The sequence below is a fragment of the Musca autumnalis genome, unplaced genomic scaffold (assembly GCF_047663935.1).
Source record: "Musca autumnalis isolate F117 unplaced genomic scaffold, ASM4766393v1 scaffold_5, whole genome shotgun sequence".
Lineage (NCBI taxonomy): Eukaryota > Metazoa > Arthropoda > Insecta > Diptera > Muscidae > Musca > Musca autumnalis.
This window is the reverse complement of record NW_027412088.1, coordinates 177218457-177237667: the sequence shown is the minus strand read 5'-3', so window position 1 is coordinate 177237667 and position 19211 is coordinate 177218457. Positions and strand designations below refer to the sequence as shown.

The following is a 19211-nucleotide window of genomic DNA, read 5'->3' as shown; positions in this document are numbered from 1 at the left end:
AGAAGATCTCTTCAAGGGGTCCTCTATCTGGAGAAGACTTTTTCAAGAGGTCGTCTAACTATGGAAGATCTCTTCAAGAGGTTGTCTGACTATTAAAGGTCTCTTCAAAAGATCCTCTATCTACAAAAGACCTTTTCAAAAGAGCGTCTATCTATAGAATGCCTCTTCAAGAGGTCGTCTAGATCTCTTCAAGATGTCGCCTTTCTCTAGAAGACCTTTTCCAGAGGTCGTCTCTCTATAGAAGATCTCTTCAAGAGGTCCTCTATTTGCAGAAGACCTCTTCAAGAGGTCGTGAGGTCGTCTAACAATTAATGGTCTCTTCAAGAGATCATCTAATTATGAAAGATCTCTTCAAGAGATCCTCTATCTACAAAAGACCTTTTCAAAAGAGCGTCTATCTATAGAAGGCCTCTTTAAGAGGTCGTCTAGATCTCTCCAAGATGTCGCCTTTCTCTAGAAGACATTTTCCAGAGGTCGTCTCTCTATAGAATATATCTTCAAGATGTCCTCTATTTGCAGAAGACCTCTTCAAGAGGTCGTCTCTCTATAGAAGATCTCTTCAAGAGGTCCTCTATTTGCAGAAGACCTCTTCAAGAGGTGGTTTAACTATGGAAGATCTCTTCAAGAGGTCGTCTGACTATTAAAGGTCTCTTCAAGAGATCCTCTATCTACAAAAGACCTTTTCAAAAGAGCGTCTGTCTATAGAATGCCTCTTCAAGAGGTCGTCTAGATCTCTCCAAGATGTCGCCTTGCTCTAGAAGACATTTTCCAGAGGTCGTCTCTCTATAGAAGATCTCTTCAAGGGGTCCTCTATCTACAGAAGACCTTTTCAAGAGGTCGTCTAACTATGGAAGATCTCTTCAAGAGGTCGTCTAACTATTACAGGTCTGTTCAAGAGATCGTCTAACTGTGAAAGATCTCTTCAAGAGGTCCACTATCTGCAAAAGACCTTTTCAAAAGAGCGCATATCTATAGAAGGCCTCTTCAAGAGGTCGTCTAGATCTCTTCAAGATGTCGCCTTTCTCTAGAAGACCTTTTCCAGAGGTCGTCTCTCTATAGAAGATCTCTTCAAGAGGTCGTCTATCTATAGAAGGCCCCTTCGAGAGGTCGTCTAACTATGGAAGATCTCTTCAAGAGGTCGTCTAACTATGAAAGATCTCTTCAAAAGGTCCTCTATCTGCAAAAGACTTTTTCAAAAAGTCGTCTATCTATAGAAGGCCTCTTCAAGAGGTCGTCTAGATTTGTCCAAGATGTCGCCTTTCTCTAGAAGACCTTTTCCAGAGTTCGTATCTCTATAGAAGATCTCTTCAAGAGATTCTCTATTTGCAGAAGACCTCTTCAAGAGGTCGTCTAACTATTGAAGATCTCTTCAAGCGGTCCTCTATCTGCAGAAGACCTTTTCAAGAGGTCGTCTATCTATAGAAGGCTCCTTCGAGAGGAAGATATCTTCAAGAAAGAGGTCGCCTATCTCTAGAAGACCTCTTCAAGAGGTCGCCTATCTTTGGAAGACCTCTTCAAGAGGTTGCCTATCTTTGGAAGACCTCTGCAAGAGGTCCTCTATCTGTGGAAGACCTCTACAAGAGGTCCTCTATCTGTGGAACACCTTTTCAAGACGTCTATCTATAGAAGGCCTCTTTAAAAAGTCTTGTCTATAGAAGACCTTTTCAAGAGATCGTCTATCTATAGGAGACCTCTTTAAGAAGTAGTCTATCTATAGAAGACCACTTTAAGAGGTCGTATATCCATAAAAGACCTCTTCAAGAGGTCTCCTATCTTTATAAGATCTCTTCAAGAGGTCGCCTATCTCTAGAAGGCCTCTTCAAGAGGTCCTCTATCTGTGGAAGACCTCTACAAAAGGTCCTCTATCTGTGGAAAGCCCTTTCAATACGTCTATCTATAGAAGACCTCTTTAAGAAGTCTTCTATCAAAAGAAGACCTTTTCAAGTGACCGTCTATCTGTAGAATACCTTTTCAGGAGGTCGTCTATCTATAGGAGACCTCATTAAGAAGAAGAAGACCTCTTTAAGAAGTCTTCTATCTAAAGAAGACCTTTTCAAGTGACCGTCTATCTGTAGAATACCTTTTCAGGAGGTCGTCTATCTATAGGAGACCTCATTAAGAAGAAGAAGACCTCTTTAAAGAAGACCTTTTCAAGTGACCGTCTATCTGTAGAATACCTTTTCAGGAGGTCGTCTATCTATAGGAGACCTCATTAAGAAGAAGAAGACCTCTTTAAGAAGTTTTCTATCTAAAGAAGACCTTTTCAAGTGACCGTCTATCTGTAGAATACCTTTTCAGGAGGTCGTCTATCTATAGGAGACCTCATTAAGAAGAAGAAGAAGACCTCTTTAAGAAGTCTTCTATCTAAAGAAGACCTTTTCAAGTGACCGTCTATCTGTAGAATACCTTTTCAGGAGGTCGTCTATCTATAGGAGACCTCATTAAGAAGTCGTCTATCTATAGAAGACTTCTTTAAGAGGTCGCCTGTCTATAGAAGACCTCTTCCAGAGGCCGCCTATATATGTAAAACCTCTTCAAGATGTCGTCCATCTATGGAAGACATCCACCAGGGGTCGTTTATCTATATAAGACATCATCCAGGGCTCGTATATCGGTAGAAGACTTCTTCAAGCAGACTTCTATCTCCAGAAGACCTCTTTAGGAGGACTCTTATCTATAGAAGACTACTTCAAGAGGTTTTCCATCTATCAGAAGACGTCTTCAACAGACCTCTAAAGATAGAATAACCCATTAAAGGATATATAATCGGTATAAAGGTCTTCTTAGAACAGAAACCCTTTACAAAAGGTCTTCTATAAGAAAAGAAGACCTGTTAAAAAGTCCCTTTGTATATAGAATACATCTTCAAAAACAGTATGCTATACGGAGAGAGGCATTTGAAAGACATTCTATACGAAGAAGTCACCTTCAAAAATTCATTTATAGATAGAAAATCTATTCTAAAGGTCCTTTGTTGACAGTAGACTCCTCCAAATGGACTTCTATATATCGTCACCATAAATGCCCGAAGACGTAACCGACATGAAAATCGAAATTCGTTTTTTGACGTAATCTGATACATAAAGCTAAAACACATGCTCTGGCAAAATTTCATGCTTCTACGTTCAAAAACAACAATGCTATTCAAGAAATGGCATTTCGGAAAATTGTGTAACATTGGAGATTTTGTTGTAATGGAGGATCTCAAAACTAAGCACTTCAGCGGTTTTGGTTTCACTACTAATTCCCCTTGGTATATATTCGATAATATCCCATATACTCGCCTTCATAAGATTAATATTCCATAAAACAATTTTTAATTTTATACCGTATTTTGCTTCTCCTGTAAAGTTTTGGTTTTGTGGGTTACGTCTTCGGGCATTTATGGTGACGATATAGAAATCCCCAGTAAGAGGTATTCTGCGAACGGAAAGCCTTGCTGGGCATACTATACTGGCGATATGGTTGGAACGACACACAGCTAGATAAACATCACCATAGCGACAATGTGGTAGGATCGTAACAAACTCTTGTAAGCTTTTATAAATTAAAAAGCTCATCTACCACTCTTCAAAAGTGTTCTCTCTCTCTATTTCTCTATTCTAAATAATGGAACAACCCCTCAACAATCTCCCTTATAATCTAAAACCGACAACAATTTGTTTGCAATGAAGATCTACTACCTTCCCCATTCTACTGCTACTAAGGCTACCTACGTGTAAGTACATGTTTTGAGGTTATGTCAAATAGAATAGTACATCTTGATTAAAAACGAAATATAATATTAAACAACCTAAATAAGCATAGTAACTAAAATTATATTTCAAATTTGTATAAATCTACATTCAATTTAGAAGACAAATCAAAAACGTACATAAAGTGACGAAAGAAACAATAGACGGAGATGTACATACATATAAAGTAAAATTGTAAAAAAAAAAAGCTTTAAGATCTATAGAATCGACAGACAATTAAAGAAAAAAACTGTAGAACACAAATATATATAGTTTTTGAATTTTAAATTTTAGTTACTAAGTTAGGTTATGTCGAATTGGAAATGTTTCTGAGCGTCGAATTACGAAGTCTTTTGTCATATATAAGTACTATTACGAGTGGAAATGTTTCTAACAACGTTTTACGAAGATATAGGTGTTTATTCTTGTCATCCTGTTATGTAAGGACTTAATGGCATCTTTCGCTCTCCCTCTCTCACTTTTTTATCACTGTATTTCTCTGGCTGAAAATATACTTAAAAACTTTTAATTAAGGTATTTCGAATACAATAAATGTTGATTTTGCGCTCCGTTAAAATTAGAATTCATATTTTTCTAATTTGATTTGAGACCGTTTGAAAAAGAACCCACTTTTCCAAATTTCGATTTCATTTTTCACTTCAGGCTGTTATTCTTTAATATACCTCTACTAAGAGTACGATGGTCCCTTTCCCGAAAATCCCTGTTATATTTTTGTTTGATGAAAAACCATAAAACAGTTTTAAAGAAACAGCCATATTCAAAACATAAACCTATCTGCAGCTGTAAATGAAATTTAAATTACTTCCTCTCTTCAAAGTTATTAATAGTTGTTGTTGTTGTTATTCATTATCATTATATAAATCATTATGTACATGTTTGTGTATTCAAATAACATTTAAATATAATTGTTAAGCTACACAACAAGTAAATATGTTTTGTTTTGTTTTTGTGTCAATTGGTAATTTTAACAAAAGGAGAAACTGCTCTTCTCCTTAATTGGGAAAGAAGAAAAAAATGTTTGTTGAAAAGAAAAAAGAAGCATTTACAAACTACAAACGCATTATAAAATAACAACATTATTTTCTCAATAGTTCCACATGAAATTCTTGCGATTAGATTTGAGGGATTCTGAAAATGACGTTATGTTTTGTTTCCTCGCTTTCTTTTCTTTTTTAGTCGATATCATTAAATATGGATTCATTAAGAAACTGTAGTATTTTGTAACGAGTTTGATCAAGATCTTCCTCTTCACCAACAGTCACACTATTACAGTCTTCTCCATTATTAGGATATGCGTTATTAGTGTTAACTATTTTCTCAATATTCAAGTTTTGTTTACTGCCAGCAGTTAGATTTGCTTCATCTTGACCACAAATAATAGGCAAAGAACTTACGCCCAACAAAGTATTGTGATCCAAGGAGTAGACATCGCTACGCAACAGATCTTTTAGGGATTCCAATTCATCTTGCATTATTTCCAAATGGCCACTAACCTCAGAGCTATACGAAGAGAAAGAGGGGGAAGGAAGAACAATAATGTTTAGTATAATCAATATTCAATGAGTGCAACTAAGAATTTGTTTTCCATTTCTCAGTTACTAACGCTGTACTCAACCGCATAATATCCTCGTTTGATGGCAGCTTGCTGTTGTACTTTGTCAAGGTCATGTTGTTGCCATTCGATGATTTAGATGTTGATGGTTTCGTATCTGAATTATTTGCATCATTGTTCGAGGCAAATAATGTTGATGGTCCTGCCGCTACGGTTCCAATACCGTTATTGTTGTTTGTATTTCCATTAGCACCAGCCAAATATGAAGAGAATTTTCCGCTATTAACTGTAGAGCGACCAAATTGTTCTTGTTGGTTCAATTTGAAATTGTCTCCGAAATTACTGTTATCTCCTCCGCCAGCAGACATAATGGTATTATCCTGGAATAAACAGAAAAACATCAAATACGAGGTATTGAATAAATGTATCCTAGAGTATAGGTCCCAACCTCCTTAAGAGTTTCATTGTAGATAGAAGACCCCCACATAAGGTCCCCATAAATAGAATACCTCTCAATAAGGCTCTCTACAGACTGAAAATCTCTCCAAAGGGACTCCAATATGAAGAATATCTCTCTAAGAGAACGCCTACATAGAGAATACCTCTACAATAGACCATCTATTTATGGAAGAGGTCGTCTATGTATAGAAGACCTCTTGAAGAGGTCGTCTATGTATAGAAGACCTTTTGAAGAGGTCGTCTATGTATAGAAGACCTCTTGAAGAGGTCGTCTATGTATAGAAGACCTCTTGAAGAGGTCGTCTATGTATAGAAGACCTCTTGAAGAGGTCGTCTATGTATAAAAGACCTCTTGAACAGGTCGTCTATGTATCCCTGCGTTTACAAATGCGAGTATTGGCAAGACAATAGCAAAAATGCAAACCTTTTTCACAAATACATTTACAAATTTTTAAATACCCAGATAGCATTTGGAAGACTGTTTTTTCAAAAATCACATTGAGGAGTCTTTTTAGAGTCCTTTTGGTGATCAAAAATTGATTAAGTCGCTTGTGTGATCAGAAAGGGACTCGAAAGTGACTCCCTGTAATGATTAAAAAGAGTTCAATTTAAAATACAACAACAAATGTGTAGCAATCACAAATAAATCATTGAGGTGTTTAAAATGTGACAATTTTTTGTTATTTATTGTCACATTTTGATCATCTGGAAGATTGAAAAATGCTTAATCAAAAAAGGGTCATACAGGTGTTTGAAAAGTGATTATAATTATGTATACTCTGATCATATTTTGAACAGTTAGGTGATTAAAAACTGATTGCTTTGTTTTATTTTTATTTGGTTGTAAATAAAAAAATAAAATTCTCATATACACTTTCTACAAAATTTTGATATAAATGTAACGTATAATATTAAAGGTACAGACAAACACAACACAACAGGTTTTGCCAAGTGAAATGAAGAAGCAGTATACTAACCACCAAGCAACATAAAGGATAATTAAAAGACATAACAAAGCAGAAAAGACTATAAAACAAAGGAAAGAAACAAAGAAGAATAAAAAGAAAATTTTTTTAATTTATTTCGTCTAACAAAAAGACTCATAAATGACTCCCTAAAGACTCATAAATGATTATAAACATGACTCTAAAAAGACTCGAAAAAGGGTCCGAAATTAATCAACAAAACACCAAAAAATGATTGAAATACGACTCGAAAAAGACTCATTTGTGATTTGTTTAGAAGAGTCGCCTGAGGTTATGTTTTCCTACCGACAAAGGAGTCATTTATGATCAGAAAATGAGCTCATATTCTAGCTTTTTAATCGTGCAGTCGGATCAAAAAAGACTCGAATTTGATTAAAATTTTCAAAAAATGCTGACTGGGTATGAATAGAGAAAAGTGTGAATGTATTGGTGAAAATGGTTTGTAACTTTGCTATTGTCTTGCCAATACTGTCTGTGTGTAAACGCCTAGTATAAAAGACCTCTTGAACAGGTCGTCTATGTATAGAAGACCTCTTGAGGAGGTTGTCTATGTATAGAAGACCTCTTGAAGAGGTCGTCTATGTATAGAAGACCTTTTGAAGAGGTCGTCTATGTATAGAAGACCACTTGAAGAGGTCGTCTATGTATAGAAGACCTTTTGAAGAGGTCGCCTATGTATAGAAGACCTCTTGAGGAGGTTGTCTATGTATAGAAGACCTCTTGAGGAGGTTGTCTATGTATAGAAGACCTCTTGAGGAGGTTGTCTATGTATAGAAGACCTCTTGAAGAGGTCGTCTATGTATTTGAAGAGGTCGTCTATGTATAGAAGACCTCCTGAAGAGGTTGTCTATGCATAGAAGACCTCTTGAACAGGTCGTCTATGTATAGAAGACCTCTTGAAGAGGTCGTCTATGTATAGAAGACCTTTTGAAGAGGTCGTCTATGTATAAAAGATCTCTTGAACAGGTCGTCTATGTATAGAAGACCTCTTGAGGAGGTTGTCTACGTATAGAAGACCTCTTGAAGAGGTCGTCTATGTATAGAAGACCTCTTGAAGAGGTCGTCTATGTATAGAAGGCCACTTGAAGAGGTCGTCTATGTATAAAAGACCTCTTGAAGAGGTCGTCTATGTATAAAAAACCCCTTGAAGAGGTCGTCTATGTATAGAAGACCACTTGAAGAGGTCGTCTATGTATAGAAGACCACTTGAAGAGGTCGTCTATGTATAGAAGACCACTTGAAGAGGTCGTCTATGTATAGAAGACCACTTGAGGTCGTCTATGTATAGAAGACCTTTTGAAGAGGTCGTCTATGTATAGAAGACCTCCTGAAGGGGTCGTCTATGTATAGAAGACCTCTTGAAGAGGTCGTCTATGTATAGAAGACCTCTTGAAGAGGTAGTCTATGTATAGAAGACCTCTTGAAGAGGTCGTCTATGTATAGAAGACCTTTTAAAGAGGTCGTCTATGTATAAAAGACCTCTTGAAGAGGTCGTCTATGTAACCGCAAGGGTATCCTCAGGAGAGGATAACGGGAGTAACGACCCCGCGGACCCTAGTTTTGGCAGGTGTGGAGAGCGTACTAAAATGGTGCAAGTGCTCTGAGAAACCCTGTGTCGGGGCGAGTGAATGCCGCCCACAATTATGTATTCCGCCATAAGGGAACGCCTCAAGAGAGGTTAGGAAAGGAGGTGACGACTCCGTGGTTATCCCCAGTCGAACCCTATACGTGGAAGAAAGTGAAATCCTGCCGAAAGGCATCAAGATCAAGCCAGCACGATCTTGATTATGGCATTACTGGACTACGATTTGGAATTGATGAACCCTGGGCTGACGGCTGTGGTATTCTGGAACCTGAGTATGTCGGGGTGGAACCTTACAGAAATGGCTTTCAGGCTAATGCCACAGCTGCCTCCGTCCCGTTAAAACTTGGCAAATCTCAAAGTACGTTCAATGCTCGTCCCATTAAGTTGGCAGTGTAGGTTCGGATGCACATTCCCGATTAACACGGATCTGGCTCTGAACGGGAGATCTCATAAGGATCTCTCGTCAACCCTCGCATGGACCTAGAAATAGGGACCCATGGGATCTTAACGTGACTGCACATTTTGCGAGCGGAGATAGCGGCTTTGAGTTGGGACCACGAAACCTAAAAATGAATGAAGAAAACACAGAAAACAAGAGAACAAATATAGGAGTTGAAGAAACCCCACTGGGAAGATGCTCGGGCCTACGAGTAGAAAATATGGGAAGTGCAGATTCGCCACATGGAAGAAGTTCGGTGATTGTAAAGGCGATATCTGGTAACAATCTAAGTGAGGAAGAACTCAGAAATAAAAATCCTGGAAGTGAAAATCTAAGGAGGCTGGGGAAAAAGATATCACAGTTGGATGAATTTGTTAAGTCTAAAAACAATATCCACAAAGATATACAATCAATGATGCGTGAGATACAGGCAATGTACTTAAAAGTGGCTGACGACTTTAATAAAGAAGCCGGGATACGTCAAATGGGTCTGCTAGAGAATAAGGAGACTCAAACAGAAGTATGGCTAAAACCTCAACAACAAGGAACCCCAAAAACGCCTGCGTTGAAAAGAGGTCCCAAAACTCAAAGCCCTAAAGAAAATAGGACAAAGAAGAAGAAAGAAACCGTGTCCAATACTACACAGCAACAAACTGTAAAAACGGCGGAAGAGGTGGCAAATGAATCTGCGGGGAGATCCGATAACGAACACAAGACGAAGGTTTGGACGAAGGTTCCACCAAGGTCTAAAAGGAGAAGGAAACCCAATAAACCAGATGCTTTAATAATCAAAACATGTGGTGACTCCTCATATACAGATATTCTGAGAAAAGTGAAAGGTGAAGCAAAGCTGGCTGTCCTAGGTAAAAATGTAAAAACAATTAGGAAGACAGAAAAGGGTGAATTATTGTTGGAGCTAAATAAACCGGCACACGAGAACACAAGTGAATTTAGGAAGGAAATTGAAAACGTGCTAGGGCCAGCCGCCGAAGTACGTGCTTTAACCCAGGAAGTACAACTGGAAATTAAAGATATAGATGGCGTGTCTACTAAAGAGGATATAATCCAAGCTATTATCGATATTTCGGACGAGTTTAAAGAATTGCAACCAAGTGCAATAAAATCTTTAAGAAAAGCCTACAGAGGTACACAAACGGCTACTGTTTTCCTAAGTTCGCCGTTTGCTAATATTCTTTTGCAGAAAAGAATAGTACGGGTTGGATGGGCGGACTGTCGAGTTCGTGAAAAGTTAATACCGACAAGGTGCTATAAATGTCTAGACTTTGGACATACGGCAGCTAGATGTAAAAACCCGAATGACAATTCAGGTCGTTGCATTTGTTGTGGAGAAGCGGGTCACAGGGTTGCTGCTTGTAAAAATCCTCCCATGTGTATGCTGTGCAAGGATCCATTGGTAAATCGTAGCCACGTCACTGGGTCGACTGTGTGTCCGAGATATAAGGAAGCTCTACGCCAACTTAGAGGATCAATATGAAAGTGATACAATTAAATCTAAATCATTGCGAGGCTGCTCAAGATCTGTTAAAACAGACAGTTCGAGAACTAGAGGTGGATCTAGCAATTATCAGCGAGCCCTACCAGAACATTAGTTCATCAAACTGGTATTGTGATACATCTGGCACATCCACGGTGTGGTCCATAAACAAACCAATGCAGAATGTCTTGAATTCTGAACTCGGGTTTGTTCGAGCTACTGTCGCTGGTTTAACAGTATACAGCTGTTACCTACCGCCAAGATATGATATTGAGGAGTACAAACACATTATTACCAAACTGGTAAATGATGCTTCATCCAGAAGTCCAATTTTGATAGCGGGCGACTTCAATGCTTGGGCGACAGAATGGGGCTGCCCAAGAACAAACGAAAGGGGTCGAATATTATTAGAATCATTGGCACAACTAGACGTGGAACTTTTAAACACGGGCAGCAATCCAACATTCAATCGAAATGGTGGAAGTTCTATAATCGATATCGCCTTTGCCAGTACAAACATCTATGACCGGTTTAACTGGCAAATCAGTGACATGTTCACTTATAGTGATCATAGCGCCATAATCATTAAGTATAACGAGGTTGCAACAGTAACATCAACGGTTCGAACACCAGAAGTAACTGGCTGGAAGAGAGACTCACTAGATAAAGAAATATTCGCCCTATGTATGGAAGGCACAGAACTGCAGGGAACTCCGGAAAACATGGCTAAAAAGCTAATACAACAGACAACACAGGCATGCAACGCATCTATGAAAAAGAGAAAACGAGGAGTAGGCAAAGCCCCAGTATATTGGTGGAACGCTGAAATCGCGAAGTCACCTGGCGAAGTCAGGTAGCCAGAGTCTTTCGATGATTTTTTCCCCGTCCAAAAAAAAAAAAAAAAAAAAAAAAAAAAAAAAAAAAGAGGTCGTCTATGTATAGAAGACCTCTTGAAGAGGTCGTCTATGTATAGAAGACCTTTTGAAGAGGTCGTCTATGTATAAAAGACCTCTTGAACAGGTCGTCTATGTATAGAAGACCTCTTGAAGAGGTCATCTATGTATAGAAGACCTCTTGAAGAGGTCGTCCATGTATAGAAGACCTCTTGAAGAGGTCATCTATGTATAGAAGACCTCTTGAAGAGGTCGTCCATGTATAGAAGACCTCTTGAAGAGGTCGTCCATGTATAGAAGACCTCTTGAAGAGGTCGTCTATGCATAGAAGATCTCTTGAAGAGGTCGTCTATGTATAGAGGACCTCTTAAAGAGGTCGTCTATGTACAGAAGACCTCTTGGAGGGCGTCTATGTATAGAAGACCACTGAAGAGGTCGTCTATGTATAGAAGACCACTTGAAGAGGTCGTCTATGTATAGAAGACCTCTACTATCGCCTATGCATAGAAGACCTCTTCTATCGTCTATGCATAGAAGACCTCCTGAAGAGGTAGTCTATGTATAGAAGACCTCTTGAACAGGTCGTATATGTATAGGAAGACCATTTGAAGAAGTGGTCTATGTATAGAAGACCTCTTGAGGAGGTCGTATATGTATAGAAGACCTTTTGAAGAGATCGTCTATGTATAGAAGATCTGTTGAAAAGGTCGTCTATGTATAGAAGACCTCTTGAAGAGGTCGTCTATGTATAGAAACCCCCTTGAAGATGTCGTCTATGTATAGAAGACCTCTTGAAGAGGTCGTCTATGTATAGAATACCTCATGAAGAGGTCGTCTATGTATAGAAGACCTATTAAAGAGGTCGTCTATGTATAGAATACCTCATGAAGAGGTCGTCTATGTATAGAAGACCTATTAAAGAGGTCGTCTATGTATAGAAGACCTCTTGAAGAGGTCGTATATGTATAGAAGACCACTTGAAGAGGTCGTCTATGTATAGAATACCTCATGAAGAGGTAGTCTATGTATAGAAGACCTATTAAAGAAGTCGTCTATGTATAGAAGACCTCTTGAAGAGGTCGTCTATGTATAGAAGACCACTTGAAGAGGTCGTCTATGTATAGAAGACCTTTTGAAGAGGTCGTCTATGTATAAAAGACCTCTTGAACAGGTCGTCCATGTATAGAAGACCTCTTGAAGAGGTTGTCCATTTATAGAAGACCTCTTGAAGAAGTGGTCTATGTATAGAAGACCACTTGAAGAGGTCGTCTATGTATAGAAGACCTTTTGAAGAGGTCGTCTATGTATAGAAGATCTGTTGGAAAGGTCATCTATGTATAGAAGACCTCTTGAAGAGGTCGTCTATGTAAAAAGACCTCGTCTATGAGTAGAAGACTTCTTCAAGAAGTCTTCCATTTATAGAAGACCTCGTTAGGAGGCCGTCTATGAATAAAAGTCTTCCTCAAGAGGTCGTCTATGTATAGGACACCTCCTTAATAGATCGTCTATGTATAGAAGACCTTCTCAAGAGGTCGTTTATGTATAGAAGACCTCCTCAATAGATCGTCTATGGATAGCAGACCCTCATGAGGTCATCTATGTTTAGAAGTAAACGGCTATATGTAGAAGACCTCTTCAAGAAGTTGCCCATGTATAGAAAATATCATCTATCCTGAAGAGGACTTCTTCTAGGCCTAGTCTTCTGTCACAGATCGCCTATAGAAAAAAGTAGTTTCCCCGATGAATTTTAAAGATAGAAGAGAACACAACAAACCCTTCTTGAGTTCCTTTAAATATAGAAATATTTTCCAAAAGGTTTTGCAGCGAATAGAAAAAGTCACAAAACAATTATAGTTCCTTACCTCAAATATTTCAGCTGGCATATCGTCGGTAATAAAATTTGATGGATTGTATAAATCATTGTTGCTGCCAGTTAGTAAATTATTTTCAGTCGGTGAAACGCGTGTAGAATTTGATCCCTGTTGAGCTATTGACGGACTTTTTAGCATATAGTTGCCGCTGCCAGCACCATTTGTTGAAACCGATTGTCGTGAATCTTCACTGAGATTGGGTGAAATTAAATTTGGATCGGGTGTCATGGCACCACCACTATTATCGGGATAAACATTTAAAAACATCATGGGATCCATTGGTTCCTCTTCGGATTTGATGCGTATGGGTTGGGGCAATTCTTGGGCCGGTATTAAATGTGGTTGTCTCTGTTGTTGTTGTTGTGTGATTAAACGTTGTTGCTTGCATTTTGTCCCATCACTGTTGTTACTGCCTGTACTTTTGGGTGATGAGGAATTCATTGAATCAGATCCGCCACCAGCTGTGAGCTCTTTGCGTCTTTGGCGATTTTTTTGTTTTAGCATTTGGGTGCGGGCCATTTCCTGACGTACCAAGGGTGTGGTCAAAACATTGTCATCATTATAGTTAATTGGTGGTGCTGGAGGTTCTTGGGGATGGGCATCTGGTACCTCGGTTATGTGATAAAATATATTCGAACCATCCGCTTGCACCAGCTCCTGTTGTGTAGATGAAGAATTTAGGCTGGGGCTTATATAGCCCAAGCTAGCATCCTCAGCACTTTGGTTAGAGTAATCATAGTTTTGTGACATCAAGCTAACGCTTGAATGGGGACGTTCAATGTTTTGTGGTGAGGCAGCTGCATCTGGCTCTGTTGTGGTGGGGGTTGTGGAATTCTGACGAAATGGGCTATTGGCCGTCCTAAACAAAACACACAACAAAAGAAGGAATCATATTAGATACAACAAATCTTGTGGCTTCTTTTTTTTTTTTTGAAACTTACATTAGATCTGGTTCCACTTCCGATACCTCATCCAATAGCTCTTCACTCAATTCATGAATAACTGGACCACAATCCGATTCCGATTCACTGGCTTTGCGCAATTTCATTTTATCGGGTGTATCGTTGATCATCAATTGCATGTGACGTTTAACTCCGGTCATGTTGCGTTGTGGCTGTACAATTGTTATCAAAAATTGTATTAATTTATTAACAATTTGTTGTTGTTTAGCATGCTTTTGACGCAGTGAGGCTATTTCACGCCACAATGCCTCGTTCTCTTGTTTCATAACCGAAAATCGGGAATCAAGAGAATCTTGACGACCCCTCATTGCTTTAACATCTTGCAAAACTTTGGTAACGGCTTCTGGTTTCATTGCAGATTTATCATCTACCGATTTGGTAGAGGCAATTTTACGTTTAATATGCTCCAATAGATATGGACAATTGCGCTTAAAGCAGGGATGGGTAAATTCCATTTCATCACGATCGAATTTGAGGCCACCATTATCAATGGAGGTGATTTTGTGGAAACCATCTATACGAAGAGGAAAGGTGGACGAAAAATAAATGATAATTACAAATTACGAGAATGGAAGAGGTGATGATTAGGCCGATTGTTGTTTACTTACACATATTCAACTGTCTAATAAATGAAGCCATATTGTTGTGTTTGTAGTTGAGCGGCAACAATTCTCGAGCAAATTGTGCCTGATTTTGTATAATGAAACTTCGTCCATCCTGAAAATAACAAATACATGAGGAAATAAATAATTGGAACCAATGAATTTAAAAATAAAACTATTGATATTATATCCAATCCAAATTTATATGAAGAAACGTAGTATACTTTACGACCTCTTCAAGAGGTCGCCTATCTATAGTAGTCCTCTTGAAGAGGATCTCAGACTAAAGACGGCTCTTTCGAGAGGTCGTCTGACTATAGAAGACATCTTCAAGAGATCGTCCATCCACAGACAACCTCTTCCAGAGGACTTCTAACTGTAGAAGACCTCTATAAGTGGTCTATTACCTTTAGAGGCAACTCCAAATGGTTGCATATTTTTAAAAGACAAGGTTGCCTATGTTTAAAACACATGCCTCTCCAAGAGGAAAATATTTCTGGTAGAGGTCGTCTATTTATAGAAGACATCTTCAATCTTTCGAAAGAGAGGGTGCTTCTATAGACCCTTTCTGAAAGAAAGGTTGCTCCCATACTTTCTGAAAGAAAGCGAGCTCCTATAGACCTTTTCTGAGAGAAAGGGTGCTCCTATATATCCTTTCTGAAAGAAAGGGTGTTCCTACAGACCCTTTCTGAAAGAGAGGGTGCTCCTATAGACCGTTTCTGAGAGAAAGAGTGCTCCTATAGATCCTTTCGGAAAGAAAGGTTGCTCCCATACTTTCTGAAAGAAAGCGAGCTCCTATAGACCTTTTCTGAGAGAAAGGGTGCTCCTATATATCCTTTCTGAAAGAAAGGGTGTTCCTACAGACCCTTTCTGAAAGAGAGGGTGCTCCTATAGACCGTTTCTGAGAGAAAGGGTGCTCCTATAGTCCCATTCTGAAAGAAAGGGTGCTTCTATAGACGCTTTCTTAAAGAATGGGAGCTCCCAGAGACCCTTTCTGAAAGAAAGGTTGCTCTTATAGGCCCCTTATGAAAGAAAGGGTGCTCCTATAGACTGTTTCCAAAAGAAAGGGTGCTCCTATAGACGCTTTCTAAAAAAAGGTAGTTTCCATAGACCCTTTCTGAAAGAAAGGGTGCTTCTATATACCCTTTCTGAGAGAAAGGGTGCTCTATAGATCCTTTCTGAAAGAAAGGGTGCTGCTATAGATCCTTTTTGAAAGAAAGGATGGTTCTATAGACCTTTCTAAAAGAAATGCTGCTTCTATACACCCTTTCTGAAAGAAAGGTTGCACCCATAAACTTTTTGAAAGAAAGCGAGCTCCTATAGACCTTTTCTGAGAGAAAGGGTGCTCCTATAGATTCTTTCTGAAAGAAATGGTGCTTCTATAGACCATTTCTGAAAGAAAGGGGGCTCCTATAGACCCCTTCTGAAAGAAATGGTGCTCCTATAGAGCTTTTCTGAATGAAAGGGTGCTTCTATAGACACTTTCCGAAAGAAAGAGTGCTTCTATAGACACTTTCCGAAAGAAAGGGTGCTCCTATAGGCGCTTTCTAAAAGAAATGGAGCTCCCATAGACACTTTCTGAAAGAAAGGGTGCTTGTACATACCCTTTCTGAGAGAAAGAGTGCTCCTATAGATCCTTTCTGAAAGAAAGGGGGCTCCTATAGACCCTTTCTGAAAGAAAGGGTGCTCCTATAGACCCTTTCTGAAAGAAAGGGGGCTCCTATAGACCCTTTCTGAAAGAAAGAGGGCTCCTATAGATCCTTTCTGAAAGAAAGGGGGCTCCTATAGACGCTTTCTTAAAGAATGGGAGCTCCCAGAGACCCTTTCTGAAAGAAAGGGTGCTCCTATAGACGCTTTCTAAAAAAGGGAGCTCCCATAGACCCTTTCTGAGAGAAAGGGTGCTCCGATAGAACCTTTCTGAGAGAAAGGGTGCTTCTATATACCCTTTCTGAGAGAAAGGGTGCTCCTATAGAATCTTTCTGAGAGAAAGGGTCTCCTATAGAACCTTTCTGAGAAAGGGTGCTCCTATAGAACCTTTCTGAGAGAAAGGGTGCTCCTATAGAACCTTTCTGAGAGAAAGGGTGCTCCTATAGAACCTTTCTGAGAAAAAGGGTGCTGCTATATAACCTTTTTGAGAAAAAGGGTGCTCCTATAGATCTTTTCTGAAAGAAATGGTGCTCCTATAGATCTTTTCTGAAAGAAATGGTGCTCCTATAGACCATTTCTGAAAGAAAGGGGGCTCCTATAGACCCCTTCTGAAAGAAATGGTGCTCCTATAAAGCCTTTCTGAATGAAAGGGTGCTTCTATAGACACTTTCCGAAAGAAAGAGTGCTTCTATACACACTTTCCGAAAGAAAGGGTGCTCCTATAGACGCTTTCTAAAAGAAATGGAGCTCCCATAGACCCTTTCTGAAAGAAAGGGTGCTTCTATATACCCTTTCTGAGAGAAAGGGTGCTCCTATAGAATCTTTCTTTCAGAAAGGGTGCTCCTATAGAACCTTTCTGAGAGAAAGGGTGCTCCTATAGAATCTTTCTTTCAGAAAGGGTGCTCCTATAGAACCTTTCTTTCAGAAAGGGTGCTCCTATAGAACCTTTCTTTCAGAAAGGGTGCTCCTATAGAACCTTTCCTTCAGAAAGGGTGCTCCTATGGAACCTTTCCTTCAGAAAGGGTGCACCTATAGAAACTTTCTTTCAGAAAGGGTGCTCCTATAGACCCTTTCCGAAAGAAAGGGTGCTCCTATAGACCCTTTCCGAAAGAAAGGGTGCTGCTATAGACCCTTTCCGAAAGAAGGGTGCTCCTATAGACGCTTTCTTAAAGAATGGGAGCTCCCAGAGACCCTTTCTGAAAGAATGGGAGCTCCCAGAGAACCTTTCTGAAAGAATGGGAGCTCCCAGAGACCCTTTCTGAAAGAATGGGAGCTCCCAGAGACCCTTTCTGAAAGAATGGGAGCTCCCAGCGACCCGTTCTGAAAGAAAGGGTGCTTCTATATACCCTTTCTGAGAGAAAGGGTGCTCCTATAGAATCTTTCTTTCAGAAAGGGTGCTCCTATAGAACCTTTCTTTCAGAAAGGGTGCTCCTATAGAACCTTTCCTTCAGAAAGGGTGCTCCTATGGAACCTTTCCTTCAGAAAGGGTGCACCTATAGAAACTTTCTTTCAGAAAGGGTGCTCCTATAGACCCTTTCCGAAAGAAAGGGTGCTGCTATAGACCCTTTCCGAAAGAAGGGTGCTCCTATAGACGCTTTCTTAAAGAATGGGAGCTCCCAGCGACCCTTTCTGAAAGAATGGGAGCTCCCAGCGACCCTTTCTGAAAGAATGGGAGCTCCTAGCGACCCTTTCTGAAAGAAAGGATGCTCTTATTGGCCCTTTTTGAAAAAAATGGTGCTCCTATTGACCCATTAAGAAAGGGTGCTCCTATAGACCCTTTCTGAAAGAAAGGTTGCTCCTAGTGAACTTTTTGACAGAAACGCTACTTCTATAGACCCTTTGTGAAAGAAAGGGTGGCCCTATAGGCTCTTTCTGAAGGAAAGTGTGTTTTTGAAGATCTTTTCTGAAAGAAAGGCTGCTACTATAGAGCTTTTTTGAAAGAAAGGCTGAAAGGAAAGCTTATAAAGACCCTTTCTAAAAGAAAGGGTGCTTCTATAGAGCCTTTCTGAAAATGAACATCTTTACTTGTTTAACAACACCACAAATTACCTGAGGTCAAATTCTGTTTTTTTTCTATTAATTTCAGTTGAATGACTGTTCAGTAGTGCGATTCTGTAACTTTTTTTAATACCGAACCGACATCGGTAGTTAACAAAAATATTCGGTTGAGTTAACGAATGTGCTATTCTGTAACTTTATGTTAACGATTTTTGAAATCGTTAGCACATACCGACGAATATCGATGGAAAGACAAATTGTCAAATATTATATTTTGATATTTATTAATGTATTTTTGAATTAAAAATATTGTTTCTCCGCAAATACAGGCAAAAAACGCGTAAGGGAGGAAGAAAGGTTCGCTTTTTGAAGAAAAGCGTCTAACATAAGTATCTGCAAGTATTCCAACAATGCGTAACACAAGTCCACTTTCAACTTCTAAAGCGTCAAGTGTCTAGGTATGTATGTACTGCTAGGAGGTAAATAAATCACATAGATTTTCGTGGTTTTATTCCAGGATATGAATAAACGTGTCATTCGCATCCACGTATTAGCTCGGCAAGGCAATATAAGTTTGAAGTGGGCAGGACAATGTAAACAAAATCATTGGTCAAAAGGTCACTTTGAAGTTAATTGTATTTTTATGAATGTACAGATAAATAAATTTTTAACACCGCAATAAAACGAAGAGTTATTTTTGCCATATAAATATATATCGTCGAAATTTGAGATGACTTAAACCCCTACAATGATGTACGTGGATCCACGTTACCGTCATTTGAGTTTATATATTCACATATTCAATACACGCCCACATCAAATGGAATTTCTCATAGCGTAGTGTATAAAAAGTTCGGAAATCCGAACATACACGACATTTTTAGCATTCTGATTATTAGTGATGCTGAGTTTAAATCTATAATATTACCACAGAACAAAGTAGGTTGTAGGAACACCATACACGTTT

The 19211-nt window shown here is 39.1% G+C and overlaps 1 protein-coding gene across 32 annotated transcripts in view; it reads right to left on the bottom strand.

Moving 5' to 3' along the window:
* The window catches only part of Hsf (Heat shock factor), a 64527-nt gene that overhangs the window by 11204 nt on the left and 34112 nt on the right, over positions 1 to 19211 (bottom strand). For 13 of the 32 annotated variants that reach the window (XM_073988933.1, XM_073988950.1, XM_073988949.1 and 10 more), the window contains 5 exons: positions 14606 to 14714; positions 13977 to 14511; positions 13027 to 13894; positions 5359 to 5687; positions 5150 to 5255 (listed from right to left, as the gene is read on the bottom strand). In XM_073988933.1, coding sequence (XP_073845034.1) covers positions 5150 to 5255; positions 5359 to 5687; positions 13027 to 13894; positions 13977 to 14511; positions 14606 to 14714 — 1947 coding nt within the window. Of the gene's footprint in view, positions 1 to 4557; positions 5256 to 5358; positions 5688 to 13026; positions 13895 to 13976; positions 14512 to 14605; positions 14715 to 19211 lie in introns of those variants that run through there. The other 19 variants (XM_073988957.1, XM_073988959.1, XM_073988958.1 and 16 more) reach the window with 3 other exon arrangements.